The 20244-nt window shown below is 41.2% G+C and overlaps 1 protein-coding gene across 1 annotated transcript in view; it reads right to left on the reverse strand.

Annotated features, from left to right (window-relative positions):
• The window catches only part of GREB1L (growth regulation by estrogen in breast cancer-like), a gene marked incomplete at its 5' end in the record, with an annotated part of 38985 nt that overhangs the window by 5373 nt on the left and 13368 nt on the right, over positions 1-20244 (reverse strand). Inside the window, 12 exon segments of the mRNA XM_009695065.1 lie at positions 940-1105; positions 1813-2020; positions 2349-2510; positions 4223-4362; positions 4568-4723; positions 8246-8348; positions 8835-9397; positions 10432-10676; positions 11046-11161; positions 15288-15627; positions 17805-17938; positions 19372-19564. Of these exon segments, the coding sequence (XP_009693367.1) occupies positions 940-1105; positions 1813-2020; positions 2349-2510; positions 4223-4362; positions 4568-4723; positions 8246-8348; positions 8835-9397; positions 10432-10676; positions 11046-11161; positions 15288-15627; positions 17805-17938; positions 19372-19564 (2526 nt within the window).

Here is a 20244-nt window from a genome sequence, read left to right on the forward strand (position 1 = left end):
TACACAACACACAAACAGAGCTTATTATTTTTATATAACATACACTGCATATATGTACACATATACATGTATACAAAGGACCAAGAAATTCCATTAACAATTGAGAGCGTTTACTCTAGATGCTGTAAAAATATATACATAAATGCAGAATTTTTAAACAACAGCCAACTAATCTTATCCCTTCAATTTAGCCATTATAAGACAATGGGCCTTTCAGCAGAATAAGGTCTTACGCAGTGATTTAGAAAGGGAAAATGAATTGCCTTACGCGCCATTTCTGGAAGGCTATTTTCTCTGTAATGGACAGCACAAGCGTTGAGAAGGGCAAAAGCCTTTATGCCTTCTAAAAAGCTAAAGCTCCCAAAATAAACTGATTTATTGACAAACATAAATTGAATCGAAACAAAGCAGGGAAGTAACATTTTGAGAAATCACTCAGTCACTAAAAGCAAGAGTGGCTTTAGGCAAAGAACAAGCACAAGCAGAGGTTTGTTGATGGTACTCACTGTGGGACATGGATGTAAGGACAGAGCCAGGTGGAAGCGTTCAACAGCAGGTGGTTAGATGTTGGTGGTCAACTAGACAAATCTAGAGCCTTCCTACTGCTCTGAGCGAAAGAGCTGATTTTTTGCATTTTAGTCAATATATCTGATGTCTAAGCGTACAGTTTCTGGGCTATCTGAATAATAACTGAGGGAATAATGACCTCTGTGAGACCCTTTGGACAGGCAGCCTGGTGTTATTACATCAAAGCCACTGCCAAAAGCTGCTTTTGCTTAGCAACATTTCGAGTACGTTACCAGCAGCTCCAGCTGCCCAACTTTCCCAGCTGCCTGGTCTTTCATACCCTGCCAGATGCTAGAGGTGAGCCTAAGTCGCAGGTGTGCTGCCGTCTGTGCTGGATCAGTGCAGGGGCCCCAGCGCTGGGTGGTTCCTTACCTAGACTGTTCATGGACGCTGTGCATGTTCCACAAGACGCAGGAGTCATCCATGACCACGATGAACGGCCACACGCACTGGCGCTTGACTCCCAGTTCCTCCAAGCGGTTTCGTTCCAGTTCTAGATTGTGGTAGGAAAGCTCCTTAATAAGAAACCTGGCAGCACCTAAGAAAATACCATAAAGATGACATACAGAGATCTTTATTAGACGTTATCACTCTCTCTTCCCAGAGAAAGGCTACATGAACATCTGCAGCCATTACCCTGTATGAACTTGGTGCTCCTAACATCTTAGTTTAAAAAGAAATCGGTATGTTCCCTTTTTCAGTATGAGTAAATCCAAAAGGCAGATACCAAGAAGACTGGACCTTTTAAGAGACTCTGCAGAACATGATTTTGTGGGCATTAATAAAGTAACTTGAACCAAGAAGGGCCTGAGATTCTACAACTGAAGCTACTTAAAACTTCTTGCAGGAAAAACTCAGCATCCATGAAAAGGAAGTCCAAAGTTCAAGCCCTCAGCATTCAGCTGCAGTTAATATTTAGCTTCAGCTAACTAAAAAAGTTGCAATTGGAAAAATCACGGGTAAAACATCTGGAATGAACATTCACACAGCAGGGCTGAGTAAAATGAATGAATATGGCCTATAAAACAACAGATTTTAAATTGAGAAGGCAGCGATCAATACAAACATATACTTCACAGCCCTAACAGCAGTTCTTACACATCATTGTATTTTGCACAGATATTGCTGCTATTATTACAGCACAAATGTAAGGAGCTGCTGCAATGTTTCCTCCAACAACACAATCCATATTGTCCAACATGGATTTTGGTATCTTCACAGCAATGCATTGATGGTTTTTCTTACCAACGCCAGCATTGTTGAACATGCCTGGCAGGACGAGCATGATGTGGTTGGGCCAGTATTTACGGTAGAGCGGCATTTCATACTCCTTGACTACAAGCAGGTGAAGGTGGCTGATGCCTTCCATGGCATGGTAGAGGTTCAAGAGGCCATGCTCATGACGTCCACTTGATGGAGTGAAGATAGGACTCTTGACTGCATTCAAATTCTGCTGGAACAGGAGATATTTTGGCAACATTAGGTAAAAAGCAGGTTATTCCTGATAAGGATTTTTGTTTCTTTATTGTTTATACTGGATCTTAAGATTATTGATCATTGCAACACATGAACTGGACACTAGGAATTCAAAAAGGGATGACTGTCCTCAAAAACTCCAGTTCTAAGGACAGTCAGGCAAGAATTATGCAAAAGACTTTAAAACAAAAAGAACACAGAAAAAAAAAAACAAACCAGCCAACCACCATTAATTTGCAAACATATGTCAAGTTGACTGCGTTCAGCATATGTAGCCAGCAGATGGGTAAGAGCAGCACACGCACCTTATCAGAAACGAGTGGGAGACGCATGCTTTCTAGATGTTTTCCCTGCTTGCTGAAGACAAAATGGTTCTCTTTGGACTTGGGGATTATAAAATGCAGTTGAACCTCTTCTCCTAGCATCGAGGATGAAAATGTGAATGCATGCAGAGTGGAGTCAGAGATCTGTATACAAAACAAAAAAGATTTGCAAGCCAGTAACACACAAGGAGTATATGGTAACCTGCTCTTACAGTCACAATACTGGAAGCCATCAGAGAAGAACATCCAAAACATTCTCCTTCAGTAACTGAAGTTAACTCTATTATATTCTCATTCTGCTCTACCATAAGCCACATTAGTTAGGCATGTAACTGGCCTTGCTATTAAAAGAATCAGCTTTCTGTACCAGCAATGATCTTTGGCCAGACTGGACTCTTTTGAAGTCCATTGGAGCTGGAAATTATTTATTAATAATTACAAGGAGAAGTGAAAAATATATATACTAGGAAACAAACTGTCCAAGTAAGTTTTCCCAAAAAATCCAAAGCGCAGTGTAGCGTGTGGATGTGCAGAAGGCCCTGCCATTCAGACACCTCAGCAGCACGTGGCTGCTGAATACAGTATTTTTCCTGCGGCGATACTCTTCTAAGCAGCTAGGTGACCAAAGCAGACCACGCCATTAATAAGGCTATAAAGAATTTGGGTGAGCTCAAGTTTGCACAGCGCTTCACTGAACCATGTAAGTGTATACAAAGTGCCTACATATCTGGTAAGATTTCATCTTACAGAAGCATCTGTCTTACTACAAGGTCAAATCATTTATTCTCAGCTATCAGCTTTCTATAATCTTTACTAAATAATTGAAATAATTAGCCAAAGTAAAGATGAAAAATGAAAGGGGCTTTATTTAGGTTCTGTTAAAGCATTTAAGAATCTCTCTCCCTTCATAGTCCTTGCTATCCAAGGACTCCCCTTTGGATGTGTAATTTCTCCGAGTTCAGTTACCGTAATTCTATATACACAACTCACACTTGCACATACAAGTAGATGTTTATATTTATTACTACTCGTTATGTTTGACCACATGCACAAAGATGAGTGGAGGGAACAACAGATGTCCTTTGGGAGGATTCGCTTGTGTCAACGTACTTAATGAAGCACGAGGTTTAAATCAGACCTGCTGGTGCTGCTCCGAGGTAACTGACATTGTACATTGCCAGGTCAGTGTGTCTACGCTGTGACAGCTTAACAGCAAGCTGTTGGAAAAGATTAGCAAGCAAGGAAAGAACGATTTGAGATAAGAAACTTCCAAGTAAACTGCTGGTGGTGGTGAAGAAATAATGTCTGAGCTATTAATCAGGAATAATCTTACCTGTCAAGTCTCCTGTGAGCATAACTTGTTTGTTTTAGAGATCACAAGTTTTTTAACTAAACAGTTAAAAATGATCGTTTTTGTCCAGTGACTCGTAAGCTACTGCTGAGAAGCATGCACAGTTACATACAAAGGGAGGAAGAAGTAGGCCTTCCAGTCTCCCATCACAGGTGTGGCTGGCTGGCATTTAGGTAAGACAAGCATCCCTCTTAATTTTACAGTCCTCTCCCATGAGATACTGTGAACCCTCTGGGCAGGCTGAATAATGCTTGGGCTTGAGACAACTAGTCACAATAGTCACCCTTTGTCAGAGGCAGCTGGAGAGGAGAACTGCTCATGCAGAACGCAGCAGACACAGTTGATGCTCCAGGGTCTGTAGCTCAATATCTCCCCTGAGAATGGAAGAATTAAACAATTCCATCTCAGGGAAGGTGAAAGCATGAGTCCTGAGACCAGAGCGGTACGCCTGGAGAGACCACGGAAAGATCAACAATGCAGTTTACCCTCGGACCTTGACACCAACCTGTGTGGCGGGATTAATGTCCATATACTGATGGCACTGCTCACAGTGATGGAACGTATTGTAAGCTGCGTATTTAGTCAACATCATGGACACAGTCTCCCTTTTCTTAGGTTCCTCTGATTTTGTTTCTTTGCTTGTTTCTGTGCGCAAAGAAGAGAAGTAACAGAAATTTTATGAGTGTTCAAAAAGAGAGACTGTGGTAACAATTGTAAAGAACAGACAAATTGTTTTGTTCTGTATCACTTTGGAGATTAAAGGCTCTTGTGAACTCATGTGTTCAAACGAACCAATTAAAACTGATTCTTTGTAGGAAAGTATTCCTAAAAAACTCTAGATTTTACTTACCTTGTTTCACTTTTGAGAGCTGTTCCGTGTATACGGGACTTATAGTTCTGTACTTGGGGTCATGTACACTCAGGTCAAAAGACATTTTGCTGAAGATCTCAATGTCTGGCCAGTGGTCATTGCTAGACTGAGTAATTTCGCTGTTTTCTGTATGACCTGCAACAACACACTTCAGGTAAGCAGTATCAAATACCCACTGAACGGTGTTTACGTGATGTTTGGTGATTTACAGTTTGCACGGGAACTCACACCGGCGCACACACAGGCACAGAGACATCTTTGAACATTATAAGTATTACCAAAATTGAAATGATAATCCACACAAAGTCATTTCAAAGAAATGGCAATTCCTTGGAAACTGCGTGCAGGTAAAGAAGCCTCATAGGTATCTTTCTGCTCTGCTCCTCGTCAAGCTGCTGAGGTATCATTCACTCTGGTTTAAGCATAAAATGCTCAAATGAATGGTCCTGGCTGTGCAGAAGATACAGGCGTAGTCTCGAGCCTCTCTGTGGTGGAATGAGGAGCGCTGGGTAAAGGAGAAGCAAAAGTATCCAAAGGCAGAAGGATGAAAGCAAGGAGAAAGAATTAGTAGGTGGTGGTACATGACAAAGGCGGTAAAAGACACACTGGTGTCAGAGAATGGGATGTGGCCAGCAAGGATCAACTGGAACTTCTTTGCTTTAATCCAACAGAGACAAATCTAAAGTAGAAAATCAAGTGTAAGGAATGGAAACATCAGAAAGCACTAGCCAAGGAAAACAACCTTGGACTGCAGCTTGAACATGAGTCAAATCAGTTTAAAATGAGATGGAAGAACACACAAAAGCAGGTGTGTAATTGAGGTTACTGATTTTAGAAAAGCAAATTCAGATGAAACAAACGTTGGGTCTCCAGCCAAGCACATGCTCACCCAACAAACAGAACGTGACCCAGCAGTAGTTTAGAGGCCATTCACCTCACTGGCACCGTGCCATGCTCAAATTAACATGCGTCGCCTACCAGGTGAGCCATATTAGTTTGTCCGTACAAACGAACCCTGAGAAAGCTCGCTCTCTAAGTCAGCTGGCCTGAGAAAACCAGGGACTTGCCTGTGAATGAGACCTGGACTTCCTGGAATCGCAGATGCCAAACAACCAGTAACCAGCATACCAAGCAAAATAAAAACAGCAGGAGGAAGGGGTTTCAGAGGAACTACATCAAAAAGGACACTAAGAATGAAACAGAGTCCATGAGGAATGGAAAAAGCTCACCAGTGAATGAAGTTTTGTCTTAAACGTCAACAAGTGTGAGAGAAAGTAAGCTTTGCCAAATGTCAAGCTAAGGTAGACCTCAGAAAGGGCATGAAAAGAAATACCAATTTTCTTTGCTATATCACCTCAGCTATATAAATTAAGATTATTTTTTAAATTTTCTTTTTACTTTGATGATTATATTTTCAAGGGAATAAAAGGTTTACTATAAGCCAAGATGGAAACAAAACTCTAAAAGCTTGATACAAACTCAAAACAGAGAGAAAGAATAATCTCCATGCCGGTTTTCTGAAAGAACAGGTATGTGACATCAGGCAGGAGATGGATTTCAATACAAGCATAGCACATCACCATTTAAGAGGAGACGCAGTAATTTACGGAGCTCTGGGTCCATTACCTCAACCTTGGTAATATTCAAAACTTGGGGAGGGTGAAGGAAATAATTAAAGATATTGAAGTAAATGAAAACTGTAATAAAATGCAACACGGGTTGACCAAAGAAAGCCTCTGTTACTTTCACTACACAACTGTGATATAACTCTTTCTCTGAACAAAGGAAATGCAACACATCTTATCCTTCTGGACTTAAGTATTTGATATGATACTATATGAAAATTATTAATATAGCTGCAGAAAAATGGAGACACTGAATGGTCTGTAAATTGAAAAAGGTGATTAAACAGAAGATGGCAGCTTGTAACATCACAAGCATTAAGGCAGATGGAGATTAGCAATGAAGTTAAAAGATCACTAATGTCACCAACTCAAAAAAAATATTGGGTTAAGTTTCCTGGTGGCACACTCTAAGAGTCATTGCCAATATGGAGAAGGAATCAAAGATCATGCAGAAAGAATTCAGTGCCCTTGAAAACTGTAACAACAGAAACCAGGTGATATTTAACAGAAAAAAAATACGAGTCATGTACAACCAAGGACTAACAACAAGCATTTCTGCAGCAGGTTGGGAGCACCTCAGTCAGAAATGACTGAGTTGCAGAGGAACCCACGAGTACGAGGGACGTATCAGTGCCGGTGAAATGGGAGAATGGAAAAGATGGGTGCAATCACAGATTTCATAAATCACGGGGCTTTCAGTGGGCGCAGAGTTGGTTAAACACCCTGCAGAACACCACATTCAGTGCTGGTCACCCACAAAACAGATGTGCAGGCAAGAGCTCCTAAACTAATAAGGAGAATAAAGAGCCTGTCATTTGTGAGGATCCTGTAAGAAGATCCAGGCTACCTAGATGAATGCTGAAAGAGGGTAAGATTGCTGCCTGACTACACCATGGAAGCAAATATCAAAGAAGAGAAAAAGTATTTTAAATTAATTTTTCTTTGGTTCCAAAGAGAATGTTTATAATTGGGACAGGAATATCTTTGGGTTGGAGAATAAAATAATATTTTCAATCATCAGAACACCAGGGCTCTGGAAAAGCATTCCAATAGAAGTAGTGGGAGAAAAAAAGCCACAACCAAAAACCCCAAACCAACCCAAACTGCTCTTCTGATGGAGTTCCACGCATTCCTGGCAGGGGTGTGACACGTTGCTGTGATCACAACAGGCCAGACAGCACGATGCAGAACTTCTCTTACATTTTGATATTTCATCCTAAGTTTCTGGGGTACTTTAGTTCAAATAATGAGAGAATAACAGCCCCCAAAGCTCCAAATCAAAGGAGAACATATTTTTTTTCCATTTAATAGCACTTTCTGAGCAGAAATCCAAATTAGTCTTTTCAAAGGTTTAACAACTACGTTTTCAGGATGCCAGTCTAATGGTCATGAGATTTATGCACCATGGACTTATCTTCACTACAAAACCACAGAGTTATGTAAAGAACACCCTGACGTGGACTAAATTTTAAAAGAGTTTGTGCTTCTCAAGGCGAAGTCCTGCCACAGCAGTTAATGGATCTGTGAGAACTGACAAACGAGCACTAATCCGAAGAGGCTCCCCCTCCCCTTTCTCCTCAGAGTAAGATCTGTAAACTGCAGACAGAAGACAGTCTTACTGAAAATTGGTATTTAATTTATAAATAAACATAAATAATAGTGATGTTTCAGCCAGAAATTAAGTGTTCTTAAATGTCCTGTCTGCTTAAAAGCAGCCAGTGCTTAAAAACTAGGAAGGAGAGAGAACATTGGCAGATGTTGCCCATTTCCAGTTTTATGTTCACTTTCATTTTAGCGCTGTCCAAATATATCAATCTAAATATATTTGATGGTTCTCAGCTAAGCCCAACATAAAATATACATTTTTATTAATCTATTTTGAAATATATGAAGACACCTACAGCAAGCAGCTACACACAAATGGTAGTTGTAATTTATAGTCTTTCTGTGAGCCTAAAAATTTGTCACTGCTGAATAATAAATAACAGAGGCTTTTTATAATGCATATTAAGAATGACTGCTAAATACTTACTGGCATTAATCTCTTCTTCATCATACACATCTACTTCCAGCAACCGGATCAGCATGCGGAAGAGAATCCTTAGGAACTGCAAGTATGAGCCAGTCTTTCCCACCTGAGCCAGAGATGGAAAAAAGTCCAAATCCCCACTCAGAGTAATACAAAGGAAGGATACGTTTCAGATAAATGTCTTTGGGCTTACCCCGTTCCAGCTCTGCCTGAAAACGTAACAAGACGTAATATTCCCCATTATGCTGAATAGCACTACAAAATTGATCTGTGAGCACAACCTGGCCCGCAGCCTGGACCACTTTTGAACGCAGGGACATCAGCAGTGATAACTGCTTCTCTACTGATACGCTCATGCCAATTTTATGCCCAGTGCCACCCACACATATTTCATTTAGGCTATAACATGACATACCCTTCCTCTCCTTGCCACTTCCAGCATGGACTTAACCTTAAAATTTGACTGATTTTTGACCTCGAAACACATCACTGCATGCAACCTTGCAAGGCGCCTTTACAGAGCGATCTGCAGTCCTCATCATGGGTCCTCTCGTCCTGCTAATAAGGCAAGGGGAAGGAACTGTTCTCTTACTTGTGGTGGTCCTGTCAAGAGCAGCCGCCTGGGGTGAAAACTCCTTGAGCCAGACGCCTCACCCTGATTGCTGAAGTCCGCGTGGTGCTGCCGGGCTGTCGTCCACTGCCTGTAGTAGAGAGACTGCTCTTCACTGTTCATGTCCTTGTGAAGCAGAGGTCTCAGAGAGCTGAGCCAAGACACGTCAGCATGAGGCAGGAGGGAAGAGGAGGAAGGCAAATTCCCACTTTTCTGTGAGCTCAGGAGACAGTAGGCAGCTTTCGACAGGATGACGATGCGTGGCAGTGCAGCACGGAGGGCCTTGCTGTCTTTGGATGAATGGGCAGGCCACCGAAACGTCTGGGAGACCGAGGACAGCGATGACAGTTTCGAAGTGGTGCTGCTCGCCAGCTGGTTACCCAGGGAGTCGCATTCTTGTTTCAGGGTCTCTCCGGCTGTGAAACTGGGGTAAGTTCCCTCATCTACTGAGCTGTGTGCCACAGTCTGAAAGTTAAGCGATGGTGCTTGTTTCTGAGACTTGTCTGCAGCACTCGAGGAGCTCACGCCGTTGTCAGCCAGGGAACCTGGGGAAACAAAGAGCAGGCAATGACAAGATACTGGCTGACATAAGAAAATCATGAACTTGTTTGATCTATAGGACAATCCTAACATACAAATATTCCTGTTCAATGAGTGCTGCTGTAGCTTGGGCCGGTGTTTCACCATTTGAAAACAAACCATTGACATCCATCTGTTTTTCTTGCTAGAGAGGCAACGGCCCTTCTGCTAGGGTTCAGAGTCTGAACACAAGTGTCCCAATCTCAATCTCTGTATGTTAACTATGATTTCTCACCCAGGATTTGGAATTTGATGGTGCAGCCTTCTGAAATGCAAATATAACATACCACTGTATACATAGATCAGTTTGGCCTTCCTTTCTATGGAGAACAGAGAGTCCATTTCACTGCAACTTTAATGTGAACTAGGTGATGCTCCCTTCTCCGTACCAGTCAGGTTTAGCCAGTGTATGGGAAGACCTGGTGTGTGGCAAAGACCCAGTTCAGCTGTCTTAATAGCTCAAACTCGTAGGGAAACAAAGGGAAGGACCCAGAAGTGCCTGAGGAATGCAAGGAAGGGAAGGTTTGGTGGGAGATGAGGCTCCACTGGTGCCTGAGGAGGTAGGGAAGACTCAGGCATTCTGTTGGTCTTGGCAAAGAGGCAAATATGCATCCTCACCCATAGCTACCCCTGCAGTTACAAAGCATTTTTCTATTCCTAAAATTTGATACTATCCATTTCTACTCTGATTTTCAAGATCTTTTCAGAATCCACTGGACAAACTTAGCAACAGATGTGAAATATAAGCTTAAAAATAAAAATCACAAGGGACTCTTAGCTACGGCATGCCATCCTCCCATTGCAACACCATCCCCTTTTAGCTGTAGACAGGAAAATTGCTCACTGTGGAAAGAATCTGCTACTAACATTTCATTGCCTAGACTGCAGCAGGATACAGCTAAGCAACCCACACTTGACTAAACATCTCAATGTTTGCATTCAACTTCCAATGACGGAGGAACGAAGATTTGTTTTTCAGACCAACAGCAGAGTAACTGACCTGAGGTTCCAGTGACAGCGCTGCTATTACTCTGGGGTCGGTCCAAGTCTATCAACAGCTCATCAGAGTCATTCTCGCTACCATTAGCCTTCTCATGCTCCTTCTCACTAAGGTCAAGAGCTACAATAGGCCCTCGAATTGCCTCCTTCGAGACGTAGCAGCATGCCAGGCCTACTTCTTGCTCTAATGCAGTCCGAGTTAAGTAGCTGGAGTCAATTAGTCGAAGGTCACAGTATTTCAACGACCTAGAAAACCCAACACAAGAAAAAAGGAAGTTTTGTTTTCTCTGACTTTGAAGAATACTCCCGATCTTTAATTTTTTATTAAATATTCATGAACAATTTTATGAGCCAGTAAATATAAAATTATTTTAAAATACTCAGCACCTAAGTTATGCTCCTTGGTACTTTGCACAGACATTCACTGACCCACACAGTAGAGTAGCTTTACTTTTCACAAACTGCCCTTTCCAAAATTTTAAACTGTTACCAAATAAAGTCTTCTAAAATACATTTTTGTGAAAAAATAGCCAGTTGGTGTTAAACCACTTACCCACCCCCCAACTTATCTAAAAATGTTAGAGAACGATCATATTATAAGAGTAATAACGGCACCTGGGGAAAGTTTCTCCGAGAAGGTCCTTGCCAGTTAGAATAACAATGCAAGGTAGACCTTCCAAATCCTGATAGGTGCGAGGAAGCCAGTCGTCCTGCTCATTGCCTCTCCAAGCCTGTGAACAGAGAAAATTCCAGTCACATCTAAATGACACCTTCTAAACCTTCACCTGTTGGTTTTTGGGTTTTTTGTTTTGTTTTTGTTTTTGTTTTTTTTTTCAGTTCCTGCTTTTTCTTTGTGTTTTTGCTTTGTATGTTTGCTTACTCAACAGCCAACAGGAAGGAGACCTTAGGTACAGGCATGCATTTTTTCTGGTAGCCAGCTGTTAGCCAAGCATTAAGTGCAAAGCAAAAGGATGTATAGCATATGTTATTCAGCCCTGGAAACATACACCTGGTGTGGTCTCAGTGTGGTCTGTCAGAGAAAAATGCAGTTGATGCCTTCAATTTCAAGCTGGCACAGATAAAAGTTCTTTGAAATTAACGTAAAGCTAAAGAAAGACCTTCAAGTGAAGTACGAAAATGATTCAATGAACCTTGCTTAATTATTCTATATAATGAAAGGTTATATGAAAGAAAACCATTTTCCATTTCACTGGAGGTAATCCCACAAGAAAGGACTCCTTACCTACGGTCTACCAAGGCCCAAGACCTCAAAACTGTACCATTTTCCCTTAGCACTGGAAAGGCTGGCAGAGTCAGTCCCATGTCGCCTTGGTTCAGCACAGCTTACTGAACCTGGCAGAGCCCGTTTGTGTTCTCTGTGTTGGATGCAGCCTCCTAAAAACATTGCTTTATGTTGAGCAATAATATCTTTCTTGCTGTGTTGCACAGTGCCCAGACTTCCAGATGATACAGGCAGTATTTGATCAAGACAGGTATGGGCACCCTACAGCAACTGTTAAAAGGACGTAAAGCTGAAAGACTCGGAGACTCTCACTTAGAAAGGAAACAAGCCATTCTATCTCTACAAACACTGAAACAGTATTATAAAGTTGAAATGCAAAAATGCAGGTTCCTATCCAGCCATTCCTGTCAATACATTATGAGTACCATCAGGAAAACTGACAACACAGCCTCTTCAATCACTGACCAGTCTAGCTGAGAGATCAGCAGAGAAGCTCTTTCCATGTAACCCAGAGACTTCACGTTTCCATGCTGTTCCAGTCTCTCCAGACAATGAAATTAAGCCCTAATGGTTATAGAATCATCAGGTATTTGAGCTACAGCATATCACCCTGCTGGAAAAAGTTTTTCCTTCTTTCTTACTAATAATGGACAAAATCAGTTCTGGAGAAGACTCTTATCTAGCTAAAGCACAGAATTTACTTTGCCGAGTCACAACTGCAAGCCCCACCACTCAAACTGCCCATTAAAATTATATATATATATATTTTTTATATCTTACTCCTCTTAGCACAGATGTGCAAGGCACAGCTCTCTTGACAGAGCAATGAGACTTATGCAAGCTTTGTGGAAAACTCATCTTGCCAGAATAACCCTATCTTGAATTCCCTCTTAGTTCTTCTAGTCTCAACCTGTACCCTACCTGTTCTCTCCTTACCCTTCCTCTTCCTCAGAAAGGCCATGTTTTACAGGTAATCTTTTCAGGCAGGTGAAGGGGATTGAAAAGGAGGACTCACTAGCAGATCAATGACTTGGGGTGCCATTTGACCTTTTGGAAATTTCCATGGAAAAAAACCTATGATTATTTTTATCTTAGCTTAGAAAGAGCACGATTTGGAGTAATATTCCGCTTTCCTGCTACGGCTCTATTCTCTTTCCCCACTCCTGATTTCTTTCCCCTGCTGATTTCAGCATCCTCTCTATTACACGTTCACAGAAAAAACATTATTTCTCCAACTACCTAAGAACATCTACTGGCTCAGCAAAGCAGCCTTGGCAGCAGAGAGATATTTTCTGGCTCGGCGGGGTTAGTTTAGCTGTGTGTTACCCTGCCTCTCCAATGATGGAAGTTTCTGCAAAAGTGCATGGCCAGAAAATGAAATAGGGGAATACAGACACAAAGCTGATTTTCTTTCTGCTAGCCTAAGGACTTAAAAAGAAGCCCAAGTGCCTGGGGCTTTGAGCTGTAAACTTGCATACAGAAGATGTATTTCTTGATCATCTTACTCAGGAGGGGCAGACAGCTGCAGCCCTCTGGGCTCCTCACTTCTAAATGCCTCCCAAACAGTTTGATTCTTGTTACACTTAAAGGGTATGCCATGATAGCGTGCTTGTTCCACAAAATAGTTATTTAAATTATTTTCTACCTTTTCTTTCATTCTGTACCTCTGGGTGTACCGTCCCCCTTGAAGCCTTCTTACTGATGGAGAGGAATGACCTCCCTGTCTGGCCAGAGGTCTTGTCTGACAGAGAAGGGAACAGTCCAGCTACCCACGCTGCAGAGACATCTGCCCACCCTCCCTGCCCTGCTGTGGCACCACACGCAGTGCTAACGCCCGCTTAGGGAGTGGCTACGTTACGTCAAACTTTTCAATTGAGGTCACCAACAGCTATGAAGTTTCCCCCCTTGCCCCTGAAAAAGGTCATGATGAAGTCTCATCCTCCCTGCAACCAACAGCAGTTATTGGTGGGACCAGCATTTTGAGCCTCAGCCTCACCAGAAAGCACTCCGTACCCTCATATTGCTCTCCTCCCACCCCCTGCCAAAAAAAGGGCCTGGGTGCTCGTAGTGGAAGCAGGCAGTGATCAGTTCCTCCAGCTTCAGTACTCCACCTAACATCACAAAAAAAGCCAAGCAGCACAGAGACTAAATCAAAATTGTCTGCAATAAAGTAGACTCAGCGGTAGCACGGCTGAGGAATTTTATGATGGGAATCAATTGCCCAGACATACGCTCCCACCATTTCAGATACCCCGAGTTATCCCAGGCACCAGATGAGCACATATGGCAGCCTAGCACAAGACTCATAGGTGACCTTCATCATTCTGGAGTGCCACTGGGATAACCCACCTAAAAAGACACTAGGGGCTTATCTTTGAGCACCTGAATTCCTCTCCTCACCCCCTTCACATGCAGGTTTCAGAATTGAGTGGGGTTTTTTCTAGTCACCTGCAAGGAAAGAAACAAGTCCAGAATCCTACAGCTTTGATTTGTTTTTCACTGAAAAAAAAAACATGTTATGTTGGGAGGGAGAGGAATAAGAATTATTCAAAAGGGTTTTCATTCTCTGCCTGATCAAATTCCTCTATTCCAGGTCAATGGCGACACAGATATCCATCTGCAACAGCTTCACACTCAATCCTGATCTGCTCAAGGCCTCACAGGCTGCTCCCAGCAATGTGTAAGGGTTGCAGCCCTTTATGGCAAAGGGCCATAAAGAAGCTCTCACAGGACTCAGTCCAGAATGATTTAAGGCTGGTATTAACGCCTAGCCAAAAAAACAGCAGCACAGAGCTGCTCTCACATGTCGTTTTCTCCTTCACAACTACTACTTTCCTCTCTTCCCCCTCCTGCTGCAGACAAGGTTTGAGAAGCACAGGTGGTAGCTTCTTTAAAGGACATTCTATCTGCATTTGGTTGTAGGCAAACTCTTTAAGAAAGGCTCACAAAATTAATTTCTCTTCTGTGTGCTTTTGAATATACTGTATACATCATAGTAGAAACAGAAAATTAATCCCTGTGAGACTTAGAGCAAGGATCAGGACAGATAACCAGGATTACTTTCAGGCTGGTACCTGAGGTTAATTCAGGGAGTGGGTTTGGCTAGTTGAACCATGCTCTTACAAATCCATGCAAAAGTTCAGCCTGGTGCATATACGCTGGGCAGAAGAGGCTTTCAGCATGCAGTGGTCTGAGAAAAGAAGTCTATGACAAAGAGCATACTTCACCAGTTATCAGAAGGGCAGAAGATGGATGGACAGAGCAGACAACAGATACACTAGACAGACAGATAAGTTGGTGGAAAGAATTAGTTTGTCTAAGGAGATCTGAGCTCTGCTTTCAGAGATTCAGAGACAAACCCTGACCCATACTGTTATTCAACTTTAAGAAGTGAGATAATATCCAGTGTTTGACTTCATGGACGAGTAACAATTCAGGTTTTTTGAGTTTCTAAATCATTTATGCTCATCAAAAGTACAGTATACTTCCACAGAGACAGATATAGAACATGCACCCTTTTCCTATAGAATAATTAACCTATAAACACGTGGGAATAAACACAAAACATGTATGACAGCCAGATGACTACAAACAAATATTTAGTTTCTGCTAACCTTCAACCGTGTCACAAAGTGTTTCGCGACAGTAAGCTCTGAGGCAGGATTCCCAAGGAGGATCTCAAAACGATACTGCAGACCTAACTTGTCTCTTACTTCTTGTAACCTCTCCTTGGCCAGCATGGCTAGCTGCACAGACGGCACCCTAATGACGAGCATGTGGCCGCAACCATTCTTATCCTTTCCTGGAGAAGTGATAAGGTCATCCATTATGCTGAGTGTTTCGGGTGTGCTGTGATCTCTTAGTGAGGCCATGGTCGTGAGAGCCATCAGAGCTTGGGAATACTGCTGAATGAGAAGGTAGCAGCGAATCACCATGCTGTGCAGCCGGGGGTACCTTTGAGGAGATACAGTTCCGCATTAGCACATGCAAAATCACAGTAATGTCTGAAAAACAGCCAAAACCCAAGACCTTGTGGTAAAGAAGTGCCTATTTTTTTCAGTAGTGCTCAAAGAATGAAGCCTTCAATTTTCATGGACAATAATTTTGCACAAAATCTAACTGTGTTTTAAGTAAATGAATATAAAACATGGTCCAAATGCAGAAGATAAGGAGCCAAGTCCTGCACTCAAATAACAGGAATGATAAACTTCTGCTACCCCCATCTGGGCCAAAATTTCAGCTAAAGATCTTTATCTTGATAGAGATAAGGGTCATCTCAGACCGGTTCCCTCCAAGAGGATAGGCTAATAATTGCTTTGCTGTTCGCAAGTTTTTTCTTCTACGAACTCGGAAGACCGTTGCTGCTTCAAGTGGTTTGTGGGAGAAGTACTTCATAATATCACATCTTTCAACTTCTCACCAGAAAGTTAGACTTACCAATAGGGATTGCTGGCTCTGCGCCAAATCTGAACTTCCATTTTGCCTTCTAACTTACACAGCCAATGTTTCTTTCTCTCTCATTACCGCTATATACAGACAACAGATATGAACTCACAAAGTAAAATGGTAAGAAAAAAAAAATTAAAACCTACTCAAGTGAAAAAAGCACTCCATGCCTAGGCATTCCCCACAAGTTCACTCACTACCATAATACAGAAAAACACTATGCTATTACGCCTTGAGTGCTAGTCTTGCACCACAGAAGTCCAAATGACTAAAAGAACTAGAAGTTCCAAATTTCTCTAGTCTCTTTCTTGAGAAATTTAGTAGATGATATGGGACCCATTTGAATAAAGTTTTGTGTCTGTCTTTAACCAGTAGGTACGTTAGCTCGCTCTGTATACCATAAGCTAGTCATTAAATGCATTTTTAAAACACTTTTTAATGTCTCATTAAACCTTCTCCCATAAAAGTACCCACTGCACTTTTGTTACTAATACAAAATGGAGCCTTTCTTATAATACCAAAATGTCTGCAATGTTTTCAGACTTGTAAGCTTGTATGGGTCACCCACCCAGATGGAATAACCCAGTTTCTTGAAAACAGAGGCTAAATTGATAAACTGTGACACAAAAGCATATGCTGGCTCCAAGGTAGATGTTTACCTCCCATCAACTTCTAGTCGTATCCTAACTTCGTATCAGGGTAGTATTTGGACATGCATTAATCCTCCTTCTTGTTTTTCCCCATCCACGTTTTAAGAACAGCAAGAGAGCACCAGTGACCACTATCTCTTTCATTGAAGTTGACCAGAAAGACTATAAGAAGCCTAAAGAATTGACCTATTAACTGACCTTATTATCACATTCATTACTTACATATTTGTAGATAATAATAAATACTAAGGAATAATGACGTACTTAATTATTCATTTATGTTGCTAATTTAACACATTTTTATTGTATTTTACTTAATAAATATAGATACATTTACAATTATTATACTGACCTAAATAAAATAGGAAAAACAGTACTGAAGACAGATCAATCCTGTTCTAGTAAATATGAAAATACAATGAGAACTATAGCTTCAAATGTTATAAAGGATCTGTCCTGCTGATAGACAGGACAGATGAACTCCACATTGCTGGAAATGACAGTGTTGCCTTCATTCCTGTCATGTGGACATTTAATTATATCTTGAATATGTGCTGTGAAAGCTTGCTCAGGCAACTGCGGGGCACTAACAGGCTCTGAGCTGCAGGAACCAAAACCATAGCCAATAATGAAACAACAAAAATGACATTTTTGAAATGACATCAGTCACCTGGGTCACCACTGGCAAGTCTGTTGGTAGCCTCAACAAGAGAGACGCCAGAAGTGGTGAGGTATGAAACCTCTGGTACCTTCTTAGCTTAGTGAGGGCTGACCCAAAAGAAGAGAGCAGCACAGCTGAGCCTGGACTGCTGCTAAATGGGCCTAATCTCTTCTATAAACAAATGAAGGATATCCCCTCCTTCTTCAACAGCACTAAATTTGTTACAAAAATAAAAATTGCACATACTTCACAGATTCCAAGATCAACATCAAAGGTCATCATGTCTTCATCCCCCTGTGATGGGGCTCATAAATATATCTGTATCCTTAAGTTCCTGATTAAGCAGGATCCCAAGCTCCCATGTTACCATTTACCTTTCTAAAAGCGTGTTGACCATTTTTTCAAAGGTTTCATCACATCTCAAGAGGGGACTTGTGACTCCCCATTGGAGGGATTTGCTGTATTCATTCAAACCAAAGTACAGCTTGTCTTCACTTGCTGCATCATCCTGTTCCATACAGAGACAGCAAAAACATAAGGAAAACTGGAACCAATTTTAATTTCTTTTGTCATTTAAAAAATAAGTGCAAAGTATTTTCCAAACTAAAGTATCCTTTTTTTTCATTCATTCTCCCTCAGTGATGCTATTCATTTGTTTCAAATAAGTAAAAACAATTCACATTTCATTGTATTAACTTATTATTTGTCTACAGCTAGAAAAGACAGGTGTAGGTCCTTGCAAATTTTTCAATATATCTCCTACCTGTGATTGCAGGGGGTTTCTAGAATCCTGCTAATTATGCTCTGACTCCCTATCCCTGGCTTTATGTCTACTGACAACTGTTATCTCATTTCTGTTTAAAGCAGAACCTGAAAACAGAAGGATTATTAATTTCCCAAATTCTTCCTGATTGTCAGATTCTACCCATCTCTAATGGCAATCAGAAACTAATCATTTATGTGCTGGAATGTAAATCTGCAGATAGCAATCAGAAAGGCAGAATATTTGCTGTCTCATATTTCACGAGGCCTTTGCTGGAAGCACAGCATGGTCTCCAGTGCACTTACATCAAAAGTAATCACTGGGAATGTAATTAATCACATACAGTCTCCTCTTTATGTTGTGGGATATTTTTTTACTCAGAAGAGTGAAAATTGTTGATTTTTTACTTTTGGGAAACAAAAAATTGTCTACAGCATTTTACAGAAGGTCACCACAAGGGTTTATATTAACAATCAACCAAAAAGCAAACTTTGAATACTCATTCGCTTCCTCATTTCCACTATTCTGTTTGACTATTTTTTACAGCTACCACTTTAAGACACTTTGCAGAAACCAATGGTCCACTCAACACAGTGAAGTCAAACTTGATATAAATACACCAAACAAGGAATAGGAGAAAAGGCTATTTTTTTAAGCAGGTTTAGCCAAAACATCCTCAGAATCAGCTGTCCGAAATGATGACAAAAGCTAATGGTGCAGGATGTCCAACAGACTTTCTTCTCTGCACAATGACAGCACCTACTACACCGTAACTTGTTAACCTAGCACACAACTTTTATTAGTACCAGAAAAGTAACGAACAGATTTGACAGGTTATATGACATATAACTTACAGTCAAAAGTCAGACTGCTTGAAAATGGAAAGCCAGCTCCAGAGCTTTATGACATGTCTACATAGCTTTGACTAAAGCATAGAAAGCAATTGCTCATATTACAAGACTGGACAAAGAAAAATGTGTAGTTCCCGGGTTAAATGTCAATGCTACCTCTACCATCAGCATCCTAGGGTGGCATATCTGGAGCCTGAGAGAACAAACTCCAGCAGAGAAAGAGCTCCTTCCTAACCTTTTCCCTCCTAACACACACATCTGCTAGATTCTGTTAGGTGTGAAGTCTGCATCAAAATCCAGAGTTAAAATTAACAATTAAACACTTACCACAGTGTCAAATTGTATCCAATGTACCTCATTGCTAGAGTTGATCCTGGACTGCTGTGTTTGCAAGGCATAAGGAAAAGAGCTGACCTGAAGAACAAGGAGGTTGAATGCTTCAAGGACCTCCCTGCAATTAATAACTCTATCAGCCAGACCATGACTAGGCTCACCATGTGACAGGGAACTTGAAATGGCACTGCAGAAATAAGAATGCAAAGAATTGCCTTACTGACATCCTGAGATTCAATGGATTACTCTCTTCCTGCAGAAAAATCTCCAAATGACCACAGCGCTGAGAATCACAGCTCAAAAATCTCTTTGGAAGAGTGAAAGATGACAAAACCATTCGAGTGTTCACTGTGGGTAGACTCAGGCAACAAGGGAAAAAAAAACCTAAATAAAGGACCAAAATCTGTTGACAGTGAGAAGGTGAATGAGTGTGCCAACTTAAAAGGGCATCAGATGGAGGAAACCAAAAATAAGCCAAAGCTGATGAAATCCCTCTAGCTGAGAAACACTGTTCCATGAGCCGTAGGGATAGGATATAGTAACAATTTTACAAAATCAGTGGATTTTCCAGCCTTAAACAACAAATTTCCAAAAGACTGGGGAACCTGAAAGTCTCCTGATGTCCTGATTTCCAGCTCCTGGAATTACCTTCACCTCCAAGATACATTCAGGAATTCCAAATTCAGAGTACAGCAAAGACAGTAACAAAAATGTGATGGGGAGGATAAGGTATAAAGAATGTGGCTTTTATCTATTTTCAGCTGTCCTCCAAGGAAAGTATTTTTTTTATTATATCTCTGATAATCAAATGAATCCTATAACCTTAGGCACCACATTTAAATCACATTAAGATTATTCTCCTCAGTT

The sequence above is a fragment of the Cariama cristata genome, unplaced genomic scaffold (genome assembly GCF_000690535.1).
Source record: "Cariama cristata isolate BGI_N322 unplaced genomic scaffold, ASM69053v1 scaffold7232, whole genome shotgun sequence".
NCBI classification, from domain to species: domain Eukaryota; kingdom Metazoa; phylum Chordata; class Aves; order Cariamiformes; family Cariamidae; genus Cariama; species Cariama cristata.